General features: G+C 40.5%; 1 protein-coding gene across 1 annotated transcript; it reads right to left on the reverse strand.

Annotated features, from left to right (window-relative positions):
* Positions 1–16176: 16176 nt before the first annotated feature.
* On the reverse strand, positions 16177–18808 carry mis12 (MIS12 kinetochore complex component). The gene is made up of 2 exons (XM_044177343.1): positions 18338–18808; positions 16177–16913 (listed from the first exon to the last, which is right to left on the reverse strand). Exons 1-2 carry the CDS (start codon positions 18761–18763, stop codon positions 16644–16646), a joined length of 696 nt encoding a protein of 231 aa, XP_044033278.1. The 5' UTR covers positions 18764–18808; the 3' UTR covers positions 16177–16643.
* Between the last annotated feature and the right edge of the window lie 224 nt (positions 18809–19032).

A 19032-nucleotide genomic window follows, 5' to 3' on the forward strand; every position in this document is an offset into this window, starting at 1 on the left:
GTTTAATGCCAACAAAAGCAAACGCAGCACAAAATGCTAACACAAATGTGAAAAATACACAAATTACACATGTGTGTTGGATAATATATTGTCTCTTTTAGTCTCCCCCTCTTTCTCTCATCTCACACACTTTTTATTCTGACAGGGAGTAGGCAGGACCGTAGCTAATCCAGAGAACAGACTGTTTAAGTGTGTCTCTGCTATAATCTGATTAATCTGTCCATTCATACGCTCCTCTCCTCTCTTCTCCTCTCACAGATCTGTTTGAATGTATATGTGTGTGTGTGTGTCAGTGTGTTTATGTGTGTAAGCATGCATGTCAATGTCCATGTGTATGTGTGTGTGTGAGAGAGAGATTGCTGGGAAGAGGGTGACAAGGGGGGAAGAAAAGAGCTCACACTTGGCCACTGACCCTTCTTTTATCCACACACTGGTCACCTGTTATACACACATACACACACACACACACACACACACACACACACACACACACACACACACACACACATACACAACAGTACTTTGCTGAAAGCGGTTGAAACTGGAGAAACTGGGGCACCCTTGTGTCCCAGGGAGTTAAGGAAGGCATACAATTCCTATATATATGTGTGTGTGTGTGTGTGTGTTAGGTTCAGTTCACAGCATCAGCAACATCATACATAGACAGACATCTACATACAGGGGTGGATATAATGGAACTAACTACCAGGGCCCCAACATGGGGAGGGCCCTCAAGAAGCTTGGAATTAAATGTTTGCTCTTATGTGCAATTTTGAAATTTTACGCTATTAACCTCATTAGTTAATTATTAGTAGTGGCTTAATAAAGGGTTTGACAGACGATTAACCTGTTTTACCAAAGTAAAATATTGGCATATAGATTGAACCTAGCTAGCGAACATTACAGAAGTTATCTTGCTGCTAGATGAAGAAACATTCCCATGATTGCATCAAACATCAAGAGTGAACACAACTAGTTAACACTGTAAAACATGACTGCAGTAAAGTCGGTTATTTGGTTGTTGTTTATTATGAAATAATAAGTGGTCTCTCAGCGTAGAGGCCAGGAAAGAGGCTTTTTTCTACATGTGTATCTATATTTAAGACCCAAACAACCATATAGGAAATAATGTTCTCTATCCAAGCAAACCTTGCAGTAAAAGTATCACAGACGTTTTGGAGTAATATCTGATTAAACAGGCCATTACTGATTATCCTAATAACCACTAAAGATGCATGTGTTTAATTGTTATTCAGTTATTTGTACATATGTGAGAATTGATGCACAGGGCCAAAATGTTCTGGCTAAACATCCGTCGATATAACATGTAACAAAAAGTTTAAGATTCTAATTTAAATGCCACTTCACCACTAAATACATAACATAAATGCATGAAGGTCTTTTTCTACAAGTAAATTGATTCGTTAAAACACAAAGTACATTACAAGCCCTTTTCTTCTCTTCATGTCTTCACTTTTTTGCTGATTTGCAGTTTTTCTCACAACAAAAGAAACAGCATCATAACAGTGACTCACTGACTTTACACCTCTCTCCACTCTGTCTTGTATTAGCATTTCACTTTGTCACCAGGACAAATCCCCAAACACACGGAGCATCAATGACTGGTGATTTTTTGTGGGAAAACAGAGATTTCTCACTCAGCCTTCCTCCATTGTTGAGTTTGAACAAACGAAGTGACCACAGCAGCCCGAGTCACACAATGACAGACAGCTTATTCAGCTACTTCATCTGTCGCAGCTCCCCAGGGACCAGGCTCTGATCTTTTCCCAGAGCTCCATCTCTCTCTTTCACTTACTCTTTCTCCCCTCCTTTCTTCCTCTTTCCCTGATTGTCTCTCCTCTGACTCTGTTAATAATAATCTGCACAACATGACTCTATTAAATTTCTTTTTCCTTTTCTATGTACAATATGTTTTATTTAAATCATAGTTTGGGGGGAAGTTGCAGTTAGATGTCAAAGCAATTAAAACAGAATACATTTCTCAGTACTCTTTGAGTAGATGCTAGAGCATTGTTTTTGTTTTTATTTTGTTTATTGTCGTTTTTCACTGGGGGTTAAAGCGGGTTGTAAAGACAGAGTCATTCCTTCAGAGACACCAGCTCCCATCAGTGCCTTCTGGTCATTACTGGTGCATCGTGGGAACAGCTTGGTGAGGACAATGATTGGCTAGAACAATGAAGCTGGGGGGTAACACAAAGGACCCGCCCACTGCATGATGGGAAAGAGCAGTGGAGGAAGCAGATGTTGTCACAGAGGACACACAGGAGGGAAGGGAGAGAAAGAGAGAGAGAGAGAGACCAGATGTCTCTCTCTCTCTCTGATGAGTTGGATTTGTATTCAACTCTTCAGCAGCAGGTAAGAACAGACAACAGCTTTACCTGCTTTTGATAGAGTGATGCTTTGTTCAGCAGTCCAGAGCGCAGCAGGATAGGAAGACAATTGCACTTCTCTATTGTGGCCGAGTCTCTCTATTGCAGTGTTGTGGAATTTTTCCCGAAACTTTTGGGATCAGGCTTCTGTCCGCCAACCACAAGGTTCCTAATGTTCTCCTCAAAAATGTATCCTTAACCTTCTAAATGCTTAACTTCCCATTCCCCATTAAATGTCCCTTTATGTGTCTTTAACATTAGAAAAAAGCTGATAACCACACTATACGACAATATCACACACAGACAGTTGACAAATTAAAGGCAAAGGCTGATTAAATGAGTGGAGAAACATAGCAATGAACGATGATGATGCTTCCATGCAGGGTACAAGAGCTCACTGAGTGGTTTGATGAGTATGAAAATGATGGGAATCACATGCTATGGCTTTTACAGTGACTGGATGTCAAACCAGCTGAACTCCTATAGGAGATTTTGAAGCGACGTGTTATCATCAATACACCAAATGAGGGAACACGTCTTAGAGAAAGAGTTCCCAGAGACTTATAGAATCTATGCTATAGAGCACTACAGCTGTTCTGGTGACTCATGGCGGCCCAACACATTACTAAGACACTTTATTTTGTTTTTTCATCTAATGTGTCATCCATCTTGTATGTGTTCTGTATCTGCACATTCCAACACTTGACTGAAGCTATATGATGCTTACAATGAGTAAAACATTCAAACTCAAGGCAGCATGATTTTGTGTACAGCTGAACCATCAAATGGAAACCTGCAAATGTCTCGTGCATGATTTTATACACATTTCCCTGCAGTTTGAGACTTAAGTATTTAGTATCTTTAAAATTGGTATTTTTAACATCAAGTGCTGTGTGTTGGAACCACACTTGGCCACAAAACATGAGTTTGTAAAGATGGGTGGTGCAAAGCTTTGAAGGGTAAGAAGCTTCAAGTTTGATGAAGTTTTTCACACTGCAACTTTGACACATATAGTGTATTTATATTTTGTGAATATGACCAGAGTAGCAGTACGATATGTAGGTATGAGGCCCAAGATCAAATGACAACTCAGGCTCTGAGCTGGGAAACTATGAGAACCTCTGCTTCGACTTCTGCAGGATATATTTCTTGGTAAACAGGGAGACTTTCTTGGCACCACATCTCAGGTACCAAAATATAAATTTGACATAAGAGCGGCAGCTAAAGTAAAAATGATACTTCTCTGCTCGGGCACCTGCAGAACAATTGGAATTTACCAAGAAGAAGGTTTTGGTTTGGATGGCACTTCACCATCCCAGCCATGATAAAGAAAGCCAGTGAGCCTTTAAATCAGTCTGCTGATAAACCACAGTAAACTGAATTGACATCTCGATTGTCTCATTCCTTTTTCTGTCCTGCATCCGTGTTCCCTTTTGTACCAATTATAACATTCTGAAGTGCTGTTGCCATCTCTGGCTCACAGTGTGATAGTGACCTGCATGTAACATCTCACCTGTAAGCCACACACCATCTTTCTGTAGTGAGCTTCCTCCACAGCAGAAGTGTTGGCTAATAGTTTCTGCAGGAAGCATATATCTTTGTTTGCATTATACAGTGGAGAACCTTTTGTTTTTGTATGTCATCTATGCTTTATTTCTTCTTGGTCCGGCTGCAGCAGATCTGTCCCTTCCTGCCTCAGTCAAAATTCAGTTTGTCATCTTGAGCTCATGCAAAATGCAATGGTGAGGATTGAAACTGATTTAAAAAATGTCATATCTGCAATTTCATCTTGTTTGCCGCTGCTTACCAATAAAAACATGTTGCGCCAAATGTCACAGCTTACCTCAAAGATGACTTGTGAAGTGAGGCTTTTAAATCGCTCCATAACCACATCACTTTACAGCTTTTATTGTTTCTGATTTTACCCATTTTCAAGATCCTTATTTTGTGGGGGTTTTCTCATCAGTTTCTTTTGGAAGGTGCTTCCTGCTTTTACACATTCCTCAGTTTGTACTTCTAAATATGGAGGTCATTTGGTTTCTTCACTGTCCGCAACATGTTTGCTGGTTTGCCTTTACACACCACTCTCATTGACACAAGGCAGTCCATTCATGGGAATACACTCTTCCCTTCAATGTGGCCATTCATGGTGGCTAGACAAATTAGACAACAAATTCACACAATAGTACTTGCCAATTCATCCCATGACGATAAAAAAGAGAGAACAGCTGATGGGAACAAATCTCCTTGTGTTCACTGACGGTGCTACAAGGGAACAGTCATTGCTTAAAGTAAAAAGCAATTGAGACATCATTAGGTTGCCAGATTTGATAGACAAAAATTGCCAGGTCTGATCTGCTGAGATAAGCGGTGTGGTCGAGAGCTACTAAAGTGTGCTCTGGGATGTTTCTGTGATTAGGTGCTGTGTCTGTGTCTGTGTGTTTATGGTCTTTGTTTTCATTTATGTGGTGTGTATGTGTGGGAATGGACCCTGGTCTGACTTGTTGATTAATGGCCAGTGTGTGTATGTGTGAAAACGCTCCCGGTCCTGTTTCCATGCTAATGAGTAGCAGCAGATGGGAGAGAGGAGGCTGGACCAACAATGAACAAACACACCAGCAGCCGTACAACTTAAAAAAACCCAAACAGACCCTTCTATAGGGTGTGTTTCCTCGCACACAAATACTCTGATGTCATGACTTGTCTTCTTGTTGGTTGGAGCATGTAAACACTGAATACAGTCAACTCTATGCTGGATACGATTACGGCATGCTGGGATATGTTAATAGCAAGCAGTACACTATAGCATATACACTTTACTATTAGCTCATATGGAGTATAAATCAGTTTGCAGTGACTTGCCACTGGAAATCAGACCGGGGAAACACACATGGGAGAATATAAATGTTGACTGTCTCTAAGAACAGGCCTTTTGACATTTAATCAATTCCATGTACAAATCTTGGCTTGTACAGTCTGTTCCACTTGATAAAAACAGGTTAATTTCTCCATTTTCAATAACATAAAAACAATAGTTTGGCTTGGGTCCCATGTTCACACAATGTTTCTCAATCAAAGTTTGGTGTTCAGTGCTGTTTGGATTTATGGTTACATAAACATTCAAACACAGTTTGTCTTTGTGTGCAGTCCACACTGCAATTAATTGCATTTGTTATATCATATGACAACAGGGGTGTAGTAGTGAGGGGAATAATGCAACTAACTACCCTGTTTAGTTTTACGAGCAATTTTTAAATTTTATTAGCCTCATAAGTTAATTACTATTTGTGGCTGAATAAAGGGTCTGACAGACTAGTCACCGTCCTCAATAACCACTAAAGATACATATGTTTAGTTTGTATTCAGTTATTTGTACATGTGCGAGAATTGATGTATGAAGAGGCGAAGGGGGCCCACTGACACCAAATATACACAGGGCCCAAACTGTCTGGCTACGCCTCTGTATAAAAATACATGTCTTTGTTGAAGTGACACCTTTGCATTTTTGATTCATTTAAATTTGCTTAACTAAGTATTAGCAGTTGTTTTCATCACAAGCTATCATGAGAACATGATTAGTTTTCTTACAATGTGTCCTGGTGTAGATCAGTCCAAAAACAAAAACACAAGGTTGTGGACTTGAGCAAATCCATATTGTATTTTTTTTAAATCAGTATATTGTTTTAAATTGTGTATTTTTAAATACATTTTTAAAAATGTGTTTTGCTCATTGTTATTTCACTTGATTGTTTAAATCTTCACTGTGCAGAATGATGTATATTGTACAACTAAGTACACAAGGATAAATCAAATTAAACAACAGGATACTAAGCTAACCCAAGGCCATGTCCACCCTAGAACAACTAACAGTGAAAACACATTTTTTCCTCTCCATATTGACCTTATCCACCTTACTGTGGATGTAGCCTAAGCTAAGACATTGTTGCTGAACCCTCACCTTATCCCCAAAGAAGACAGTGAGGCAGAGTACTACTGTAGTTCCCTACAGGGATGAAGCAGTTTCCTGTCTGTCCCTGCGCTTCAGCCGAGATATAGATTCAAGCCTAAATATTTGTTTAGCTTTTTATACCATCAAGGTTAATGAAACTAAAGAGCAGCTGCAGAAAACTCGGATATGAGGCACCAAAATATAAATCTAGCACTTGTGTGTATGTGTGTGTGTGTGTGTGTGTGTGTGTGTGTGTGTGTGTGTGTGTGCTAGTGTCACTTCCAGCACTGTGTGGCGGTCCAACCTACAAGACAAATATAAACACTTCCCCCCCTGTAGGGCCAGATAATACTGCCACTGATTAGTTAACACCACAGGAAACCATGCCTGTTTCCTGCCAAGAACCTTTATTATTTTTCAATCTTTCTTTCCCCATCTCTCACTCGTTCTCTTCATTCAGTGTCGGCTTTTCTCTTTCAGTGTCATTCTAATTCTCTTCTTCTATGGCCCAAAACTGTGGCCTATAGAGAGTCTCTCCGGCCCACTTACCCATGCAGCATCAGGCTGTGCCACAAGTGAAATGAAATTATGTTTGTTTGTAGAATCCCCCCTCATAAAGTCCCAGTCAGCTCTTTGTTCACTTAATTCAGTGTTAACTTACATACAGCAATAGTAAAAAGTTAATTGTGAATGACTGGCCTACAAGACAAACATATTTAAGTTACAGGAGTGGACTGCTAACAAGGGGAACCTCAGCCAACACACACTAATGACCCTGAGTCAAAGGATAACAAATCACACACACACAATGTGAGCTATAAGTCAAACCAGTCTGCGGCACAGTCATTAAATGTACACATGTATTGTATGTGTGTGTGTGTGTTATAGAGAGACCCCTGAGGAATGCTCTTAGTGCTGTTGTAGTAGCTGCGAACAGGAAATTGATTCCCAGAGACAGGAAGTAACTTCGTGGAGAGAGGAAGTGTTTGCCAGCATCCGCCCTCTGTCTGCTGGATGTGGAAGGAAGGCGAGAGGAGGGTGCGTGAGGGGGTGGGGGGAGAGGGTAAATGAAATGGAGAGTTGTTAAAGGAAGAAGAGAGAGAGAGCAACAGAGCATGTTAGTAGGTGTGAGGGAGAGCCAGATGATGGCTGACCTGCCCTTAAAAACAACAGATTTCAAATGTTGTCTTCAGCAGAAGTGTTGTAGAAGTTTTTCTATTACATGTTGTAATACATTAGGAAATCTTACTCACTGTTTATAGAAATATATTATGGGCAGTCTGACCAGCGCATCATCATCATCCACTGTGCATGTGGCTGAATTTTACTGTAAAATGACACTGTTGGTTTACCTGCGCCAGACTGACAAACTTACAAACATACACATCAAAACCTACAAAGCAGACGTCAAGCAAGAAGAAAAAAAGCAAATGATTTGCTGTTGTAGTAGGCACATTATATGGCCAAAAGTATGTACAACCCTGCCCACAAACTTTCTCCGTTAGTTCTGTAACATTGTGCTTCCAACTTTGTGGGAACAATTTTGGGAAGGTCCTTTGCTATCAAGTCAAGGCATTTTAGTTTATATAGCCCAATATTACAAATTACAAATTTGCCTTACAGGGATTTACAATCTGAACAGCATATGACACACCTCTGTCCACACAGACCCTCGATTCAGGAAAAACTCCCAAACGGCTTATTGGGAACAAAAATGGAAGAAAACTCATGAAGAGCAACAGAGGATGGACAGACATGCAATAGATGTTGTGTGAACAGAATAGGCCAAAATAACATTACTAAAATTACCCCACAGAAAATCAGAATGACTGTATCATGTCTTCAGAATCAATCAAAGTCTGTTCAGGTGTCAACATACTTCTGGCCATGCAGTGTAGTTATTTTATCCTCTCTGAGTCACATCACTGTAAACTACAATGCCGATGAAAAGACGTCTATGTCCAGGTCACCTCCTCGCTCTCACACTGTGCTGTCAACTCAGTCTTGAGATAGTAGTTGCTGCATGTATGGAGGTTTTAACATGTGTCATCCCAGCACTCCTCGCACTCTTAAAAACTCCCCAGAGAGAGATTGTTTGAGGTGAAAGGTCAGCGGTCAGCACAGTGTGTGTGTGTGCCTGTCTTGGTAAGTAGCTGAGGAACTTGAGTTTGTAGAGTTCAGAACAGGATCAACATGCCACAGAGAGAGAGAGAGAGAGAGAGAGAGGAAAGAGAGAGTTCATCTTTGCCACATTGCCTCAGTTTTGTCACCATCATGGTTTCTCTGGACTTGTTACCGACTATTACTCCGTCTCTAAAGACAAAAAGAGTCTGACTCTGGCGGGGTGGAGACCTGTGGAGCCAAAAGTTCTACTAGAACGGAACTCAAAGCATTTAGTTTACTGTAAACAATCGACTAACACAAACTCAGTCGTTCCAATCCGTCGGTGGAGAGGAATAAACTTGAATTTTTAAACTAAGATGAAAACAGATGAGGAGAAATGAGGGTAAGCGGCTCTGTCGAGGCATGTTGTTGTGAGGAAGAAAGTTTAATGTAGCGTGTGTGTGTGTGTGTGGAGATGACACTCGATGGACAGATGGTCCTTTGTGACTCCTGACACCTGCCAGCTGCTGCTCTGCTCCTCTTCACCTCTTTTCCCTTCTCCTCTCACCTCATCAACGCTTTCCTTTCTCTTCTTTTCTTCTCCTTCTCTGCTCTGTCGGCCCTGCCTCTCTTTTCTTTTTGTCCTCCACTGTTAGATGCTATTCACTGAAAAGACATTTAGAAGATCAACCAGTTGAACTGGGAGGAAGGAGGTGTGCTGTATTCAGGAAATCTGGGGGTCAGTGAGGGTTGGATGTATTCAGGTGTTACAGGACAAATTCATATTCACACATATTCCTCAGCTAGTATTGTGTATAAAGTGATTTGTTGGACTGTTTTAAGACAGTTAAATATGTTTTTCCTGTGTTTTGAGGCCTAACAAGTTTTCCTACACTTGAAATTATAAACTTCCTGTAGGGTTTCATATTTACCACAAATAACATGCTTATGGACATTTCATTGACAGTATGCTCAATATAACCATAATGTATTTAGTTGCAGTGTAGTGGTGCAATAAAAGAAAGAGTGGGAGAAACTATATGTTGTACAAGTGTGGAGCAGCAGTAGTTGGCTTGATTGTAACCAAAAGGTTTCAGGTTCAGATTCCTCAACAGTCCTCTCTTAACATCTACCAACCAGGTGCTGTTGAGCAAGGCATTGTTTAACCACTTAAACCAAAGGCCACAGTGTCTTAAAGCAGAGTCATTATCCAGCATGCAATGTTCTTCAATGTGTGAGGCAGGTTGCAAAAAACCCACCAACAACAATCCCAGAAAGGCCATTTCCACACTAACGAGGCTAAATCTGAAATGTTCAAAACTATTTTCATGTCCTCATTAAGCTGTTGTTTTCAACCACCAAAAATAGATGTTTATTTCTCTTCAAAGTGGATGAACTTGAAAACGGTGGTCTGTTGCTGCGTTGTGGCGAAGAAAAAGGGGTTTTGCAAAAATGCTGAGGTTTGACGGTCATGTGATCACAGACATTTGACCTGTTTTTGAGAATCCTGACTCCCTGGCACAGTCAGGTTTTTTTTTCATGTTTGTTCTGTAAACAACAAACAATGCCACAGCAGAAAGCCGCTTGGCTGACATTGCACAAAGTTGGCTGATGTGTCCCCCTGCACATGCCCAGTGAACGCAAGGTTGAAGTTGAAACAAATGTCAGTGATTGAGGTTAAAGTAATATCTGCAACATTTTCACACATGATGCAAAGATCTTGCTTTACTATCTTGCTACATACTATTTGTGATTAATGTGTGTAAAATACATCAAATTCAACCTATGCTGACTGGCAGGTTTTATGTTTCAAGCAGCGGTAACAGTGGCTAATTTTGAATAAACATGCTGGGTAGTTACATCGAGGAACAATATTCACAATGCCAAAGAGCAGAACCAAAAGAGACTAAAAACTAAATAAAAAATATCTTCAGAAAAAGACATCAGAACAATGCTGAGACTGACAAGAGATCTCAGGGAAATAAACAGCAATAAATACGTTGTCATGCACCTTGTGACAGGCATTTTGAATATGCACATAAAAACTGATCAGAAACACCAGAAATTCAACAAAAGGCCAAAGCAAAGAAAATGTACATTTTAGTACATTTTTACAGTCAGCTGAGGTGGAAAAGTTGAGGTATTGATAAAGATGTGCAGAACTCAGGTTGCTTTGAGGTCTTTACTACTGCTTCTTCTTGTCTTATTTCTGGCAGTGTAGATGCAGGATCACTGCCAAACTCTGCTGCATCAGAAAAATGCCACCAAACACTTTGACAGACGATAACATCACTCAGTTTGAGCAGCAATGAATGAAACAAAGTAATTCATGCAAGTGACATAGACAACATTCTGGTTTATGAAGTAACAACCACATGTCATTGTTCACCTAGAGTTACAAAGTTACAAGATGTTCTTTTGATTGCGTAATGTCACACCCTTAGGAAACATACCTAATGAGGATCATCACACATTAGCAAAATAAAAGCGTGAGTGAGGCCACTTTAAGATTTCAGTAATAGAAAAGGAAGAATTTCGGTGTCTGTTAGTTATTGTTCGCTTCAGTGGCAGCCAGTGCGTGTGATCGCCCACAGATGTGAGGAGATTTACTTTCCTCCTAATTCATGACGTCACTGTGACCTACAGTTGTGGGAAATGTTTGAAATGGGAAAAGAGGATCTGCTGCTGTATGCTGTTTCCCCTGCTGGGTGACACGTGGGTTTCAAAAGTGAAGAGAGTGAATTCCAGACTCGCTCTCACAGCCTGAGAAAACAATCCTGTCTGCCCGCCTGACTGTCACTCTCACCTCCTCTCTCCTCTCTGTCTCTATGTGGGACAGTCAGTCCGCGAGGACAGCTGGCTGGCTGAGTGTGGATGTATAGCTGCGTATGTGTAGGTATCTGGGTTTATGTGTGTGAGTCTGTGTGTGTGTGTGTGTGTGTGTGTGTGTGATCCTAAGAGGTGAGAGGTCAGGCTGTGGTTCACAGAGAGCCACGTTGTTCCCCTCCCAACAGGAAGGGAGGGCACTGTCCATATGCTGTCTTCACACACACACACACACACACACACACATAGGTTCACACGCTCACACACATCATACAGATTGGTACAGTTGCAAATTCCAACATGTACACACAAGCTCACACGAACACATACACACACTCATACACACATTCAGATCTACTCATTCTCACACATATAAACACTTTAACTCATCAATGCACAAATATGCACCGTTTTACTTTCAGTCCACGTTAAGTCAAAGTTTGTCACACTCAAAACTGAACTTTAAAGGTACCCTTTGGAGTTTTTGACCACTAGCAGCACTACGCAATGTTTTTATGAGTGGGTCCACATTTTGTTTGTAATGTGCATGTGCATGAGGAGGCACATGCACAAAGAGAAGCAATTTGTCCTCAAAGGTAGTGAAAAAGAACACTGCTAGCTAGTTAACATGAACGTAAACAATATTCAAGAAATCAGCTGTACAAATGTTTTTGAGGAAGGAATTCAACACATTTGTTAGACCTCATGGAAACACAACCATGTGTTTAGGTAAGAAACACTGAATGTAAACATAACTTTTTATTGTTTACAAGTTCCACATACAATTTTAACAAGCTGGCCTTGTATTTTAGTTTGATGGACAAAACTGGGCTATTGGAAAATGATGATTTAAAGGCCTCAATATGTTTCAAACAAACGACCTAGTTTGTTTAAAGTTGATTAAAGTTGACTGAAGTTCCATACTTAACACTTAAAAGCTCTGGAAATAGCAAGCAAGTGGACCTTGAGTTAAGATTTTTAAGCAGTTTGTTTGAAGCATCCTGAGGCCTTTAGGTGTGGTCACAGGGCTGTGTGTCAGTAAACTTAAGAAGACAACTTTCTGTCACCTGTGATCAGTCATTTTAAATGTCATTATAGCCGATCACACAGCGCAGGTATTGTTTTTAACCTGTATTAATGTTTGTTTGTCGGGATGACTTTGTGACCGGCCGTGCCTGCTCCACTCTTCACCAGATGTTTGCTGTGATGTGAAGTTTTGTTGTTTGCTGACTGAAAGAGTAAGAAGACATTTTCATTTTGCTTAAACGTTTCAGTGTCGATGGAGAGAACAACCTGAAAACACAAATGTGGACGCATGTGGTTTTTCCACACGTAAACAGCGTCCACGTCAAAGCTGTTTAGGACAGCAGTGTGAAAGTTTGGGACTCTGCTGTTAAAAGAAGACACTTTCTTCCTCGACCTTCTGTCTCTATTTTGTCTCCCCTCCCCTCAAATACAAACACTTTCTCTTTTTAAACACACTCACTGACATTTTCTTGGCTGGCTCTCTTGCTGATTAGACGCTTCTTCTTCTTTCAGATTACTTTATTTTCTCTCTCCGTCAACAGGATCCAGACATACGCACAGTGTGTGCAGCCAGCAGACAGCTGCATACAGCTGTGTCTTCATAGTGTTTGACAACATCTTTTGTAGGCTTTAGAGGTATTACAGACACACACACACACACACACACACACACACACACACACACTACTGTTTAGAATTTACACACACAAACAGAGAAAAACAGAGGGCAGCTTTGTTCACACACACCTTGTGACTGTACAAACCTACGAGGAGGTTCTGAGCAGAAAATAACAAAATGCTAAGAGATTTTTAAGTCGGATATCCAAGATGAAGGCAAGAGAGTAATCTCCAAGTGTAACTGTGACTCCTGAAACCGTAATCAAAGACCACAGGTTATAATCTCCAGAGAAACTGTTGCTACTCTGCATCGCTCGCTATCAGCAGAGAAAATATGGTGTAATCGCTTCCTTTTTTGTACTCATCAGATCAATTTAAAAGCAAGATGTCTCAGTTAGAGTGTCTCATATTGGTCAAATCAACAGTAAACAGGCCAGGTTTGAGGACATCCCACCATAACAGCTACACTGATTCAATTGAATACATGTGAATGTAAAGTGGTCAGTAATCAATAAAAGGTGTATTCAGTGGAGGACGTAAATGTTATATATGTCAACATACAGTACATTTTCCAAACAATCTATCTCTTTATCATGGATAAAGTCAACTATATATATTCTTTATGGCAGTGTATTATACAGCACTGAGGTATCAGAATCCACTCATCATCAAATCACATCATGTTTACGTTTATTATTTTCTTTATATTATTCTTTTAAGTTGTGTTCTCAGTCTGTGGCAGTACAGTTGTAAGTGCAGACTGATTTGGAAAGTCTATAGTGTTTCACCACACAACAATCTGAGATTATGTTTTTAAAAAGTCATCCTAATACTTCTTATTCTGACAAAGGATGATATATTCAGCACAGACCATTTGGAAGTGTTCCAAGTAAAACAGCACTATCAGAGAAACCGCTGACCAGTGCTTCTGGATTGGATTTTTTAATATTGCAGAGCCAAGAGAAAAATAAGAAATATGATAGCTGTGCCTCATTGACCTCACAACACTGAATACAGTGTTTTTGTCCTTTAAGCTCATTTCAAACAGCTGAAAACAAAACCCCCCTCTCTTTAAAACTGAATTAGAAACTGATTGGACAAGAATTGTAAGCAAATGGTTTGACAAGTGATGCCTGAGTCCTTAATCTGCACAGATGTCCAAGCAAAATGCAGTTACAGCCTGTAAGATCATTATAGCTGCTGCTCAAGAGACACAATGACAAGTTCTCACACCTCCCCATCTGGACTGATCCCTTCTCAAGTCAATCACAACAGGCAGGTGGGACACACACACACGTTTGTTTCACTATCCCCATGGGGGACAGTCATTGACATAATGCCTTCCCTAGCCCCTTACCCTAACCTTAACCATCACAGCTAAATGCCTAACCTTAACCCTCACCCTAATCTTAACCTAATTATAACCTGAACCCTAAAAGCAACTCTGAAGCCGTGGGGACCTCAATTTTTGTCCCCACGGGTTAGTGTGCATTCAGGTTAAAGTCCCCACCGGGATATAAGAACGTGAGACACACACACACACCAGCATTACAAGAATGCTAAAACAAATGTTTACAGTTTACATTGGACCTCTTGTTGTAGCTGTTTATGTACTTTCACTTTTGTTGTTGCTGTTGTTGTTGTTGTTGGGGCTGTAAATCTGACATCAGCAATAACAATCCCAGGTTTTGTCTCCAGCTAGCTAAACCCTAAAGAGTACACTTAAAAGGCTTCAAGCTATGGATAATTTTTACTCACATGATTTTTCCATAATCACAGGGAGGAGTATGAGTATCATGCTTGCAGTTCTTATTTTTAATTATTTGTTTAAAAAAAATTTAAATGATAGTAATAAATATCTGTATTGATACCAAAAGATCTCTTCGTCCATCTGAGTCTGGAGTTTGGAGCATAGCATCTTTCAACTCCACACCCTCATAATATATATTTTCTCTCCTTCATTTTGAGCAGCCCAGATGACAGCTACATAAGTGACCTAATAACTCACCAGTCAAAATGTCTCAGCAACAAATGATTATTCAGTCTGGAGCTGTGGCTCTGTAATTATTACACCACCCAGTGATTCTGCTGCCGTTTCCCCTCAGTAACCGTATTAAAGCATGTTTGCAAGTAGATATTAAAGATACAGTTTGAAATTGCTGTGATGAACAAATGGATAAATATAAAAAACAAATGTAAACACGACCGCCCCCTAATGGTCTAATCCATGTAACTATGAAAAACCCAGAAACAGCATTATTTCATCATTAGTAAAAAATGTAATTGAAGAGATCAACACAAAAATAAAAGTGTAACACCAAAGTCATATTGAAATTATGAATCCCATTATGTTACATTAAATGATTACTGTATAATATGCCCTGTGGATTTGAAAGGAGCCTCTGAAGTGTGTAGCTTGCTCCTTCATGGAGGGCAGCTGTGGTAAGTGTGGACTCACTGGAGTTACAATGGATTGAAATGGTGACCCAGAATAATGTCAAAACATCTATAGAAACTTTTCAGATCACTCCAGCATGAGTCACGAGTAAATTCCTAACAGGTCTTTTTCACAGCAGACATTGTGACAATTTGACAATTCAAATTTTTTGTTTTCAAGTCAAACCTTCAAGGTAAAATAAAACAGCCAGATTTGGATACTAATTTCTCCAGAATAGCAAATGTATTTTTTATGTTCCACCAGTGCCTCCCGCTTTGATTTCTTTCACAGTTGCAACACCATCAATCATGGCTGCCTGTGTTTCCTTAAAATGTTACTTACACTCAGTTTCCAGTTTATTGGGTCCACCTAGCTAAAACTAATGCAGTCTAATACAACAGTCTAGCAGTAGATGCTACCTTCATGAAGTTTGTGGTGCTGTTGAACTGTATTATAATCATACAGAGGTGTTTCTATTATTTTGTCCACCCCATTTATCTCAATGATGGTAGGCTAAATAACAGAACCAGTATATCTTCTATCTACTGTATCTGTATGATACAATAGTTCAACACAAACTACAGCCTTCAGATGTGGATGGATTAGACTGGGTGAGACGTTAACTTGCAGAGAGCGCCCTCTGCTGGGAATCATCATCATCTATACAATCCAATGCAATCCAGTGAAATGACAACTAAACAAAATATCTCTACCCTCAAATTACAAATAAAGTTAAAAAAATAAGAGAAGTTAAGAAAACGGAGTTGCGTTTTTGAGGCAGTGAAGTTGAGGTATGAGGAGGTAGACAACAGAAACCACCACATCAGTTGAACTGACACCGTAATACATCCATCTGCTTTATTATTTACATTTACATTGTGGAGAGGTAATCTTCTCTGATGGTAGCTGATGTTGCTGTTGTGTCGTTTCAAAGGTAACTAAGCTTTATTGAGATTAATTTATGTTATAGATTCATAAAGCCATCAAAGCACATGTTTTAGTTTAGTTTCTTTTCACAGGGAATGAACAATATCACTGTCTTCATGACAAACAGCGGCCAAAAATCACTGTCCAGCTTTGCGTGAGGAACAGTAATGTGTACTGTGTTACAATATTTACATTATAAGATGACTGGACTGGACTGACAAACTTCTGAATAGTCAGTGGGTGAATTTGCTTAATGTCCACTTTGCTGCTACAGATGTCTTCTAAATTTTCTTATCTTTCTAGATTGAGTAAAAAACAGACAAAGGTTTTGGAGAAATGTCTGTTTACAAAAATTCAAGAGTTCAGCTCAATGAGGCGCCTTATTGCAGACCTCCCCGGCAGCCTCCTGCAGTTTCTTTACGGACTCCATCACCAGCCGGAAACTTTCATGGAAGCTGCCGTTGCCTTCCTTCACCCAGGCCGCCTGGAGCTCTCTGACCCATGCCAGGATCCCACCCAGCTGCTTCTGCACCTCCCTCTGCTCCTCCAGCTCAGCTTGCAGGGCCTGTCTGGCACAGACTTCTGCTTCGTAGGATCTCTGGAGGTCAGCAAGGGACGACTCCAGCCTCAGCACCTCCTGGATGGTGCAAGACCACAGCCAAGTCACAGACAGATACAGACATTACGCAGAAATTATGAGAAGTAGACATAAACGATATATGTTAATGACTGCGCTGTAAAATTAAACCCAATCATCAATACTGATTGAAGCCTAAAAAAAAATAATTAAGAAAAAGGAGCAATAAAGATAAGTGGTTAATACATAAACTGTTAATAGACCATTCACTTTCATCAGTAAAGCACGAACATTACTGGACTTTTGAGGCCAACTACGATCAATCAATCAATATCTGGCAACATAATCTTAACTCAAGATCAGCTTTTCCCATTGCTTTCAGTCACAACTCAGAGTCTTCATCAGCAGATGGAGATACACAAAGACCTGTTATCACTTGACTGAAGCTTCATACTTAGGTCAAGTGATGAAAACTGAGCAAACTCGATCTGCTGATGAATACTGTGAGATGCGATTGAAAGCTCTGGAAAACACTAGTAGGTGGACCTTGAGTTAAGATTATTTTGTCAAACGCTAAATGAATTTCTAAATCATCTGATCACATTAAAAAATATCTTTGGGATTTCCTTCTTGTTGCTTATCAGCCAACATACACTGATAGCGATCGATGTATCTATGATAAGCTGAAATCAACCGATAATATCGGCCCGACCAACATATCGTGCGGCTGTATTTATCACTACAGCTCGGCCGATAGTGGATTACTATACCAATATCGGTACTTCGGTCAATTTTTTGACAAGGATCCATTACATTGGGTTATTTGAGAATCGAGACCAGGGTATGCACCGGTCAGTGCTCTCTGGCGGACAAACGACGAAATGGTGTCACTGTTTCTAAATTACCTCAAACATATCGGTTTGTCACTTTTATTTCTTGTTAGTTAAAAGCATGACATGCATACACCAATACAGATATATCTGTGAAGAGCTGAAAATCAGCCAATATATCGGCCCAGACAATGTATCGATGGAACTCTGATAGAAAGGTATGTAATAAACAGGTATGTATGGCAGTGGTGGTATGTAAGTAAGTACAGGTAAGTAATAACATCGGAATATGAGGTCTCATAGCACTACAGAGATTAGGCTTTAATATTAAGGTGTTGACATACATATTGAGTGAACAGTGTGGGAACTGTAGCCCTGTCACTTTCCTTCTGCAATGTTCAGACAATGGCGATGACTGCGTCTAGAGAGGGCTGGTTACCTGTTGCTCAGACAGCATGGATGTGAACACCCTCAAACACTTTTAATCTGGAAACTCAACTCTTTACCTCCGTCTGTTTCAAACTGACATAAAGAGCCTGAATGCACAGCACATTATTTGTAAGTAAGTGTTCCGTGAATTAAACAGTGACTCTCTAATATCATCAAGTGTGAATGAATTTAGCTCATGATGCTGAATCCTCCTCCTCCACCCACCTGTACGTCTTGGGGGCAGTTCTTGTGTGACTGGTCCTCGGGCAGCAGGATATTATGCGGCACGGAGAAGCAGCGTTTGACCAGCAGCGCCTCCATCCGCTTCGAGAGCTGTTTGAACTGCTCTTCGAGGAACTGCTGCAGCTTTCGGCTGCACTCCCTGGCCCGGGACCGGAGCAGCTCCTCGGCCGCGTCCGACCCGCCTTTACTTAGCTGCCTCACACACACCTTCTCCACGACGGGTAAAATGTCGTACAGGCAGTCCTGGAAGGCGCTGTAGACCCGTAACATACAGGTTTGCGGGGTGAAGCCGAAAAACTGTGTTTCGTACAGTTTTAAAGCCGACGGAGAGGGACTGTCCACCTCTTCATCGACTTCCCCGCGGACCTCCATCTCCATCTCCATCTCTTCCCGGGTTTCCCGCGCCATGTTGAACCCGTGACGTCAACGTTTCCCTTCTTCTTCTTGTGATGTTTTTGGCAACAACGAGGTGGCGCATTACCGCCGCCACGTGGCACGGAGTGCAGCCCGGCAATGTACTAATAATATTCATACATAAAATATAATGTTGATATAATAAAGTAATGAAAATAAGGGTTTTGAATTTTCACAGTTGTGAATACCCTTGAGTACCCTTGTACTTCTGAATAAAATTATTAGCACCAGCACCAAACCCATTTGTTCCTCCTGAAGCTAAA

Source organism: Siniperca chuatsi, linkage group LG1 (assembly GCF_020085105.1).
Source record: "Siniperca chuatsi isolate FFG_IHB_CAS linkage group LG1, ASM2008510v1, whole genome shotgun sequence".
NCBI lineage: Eukaryota > Metazoa > Chordata > Actinopteri > Centrarchiformes > Sinipercidae > Siniperca > Siniperca chuatsi.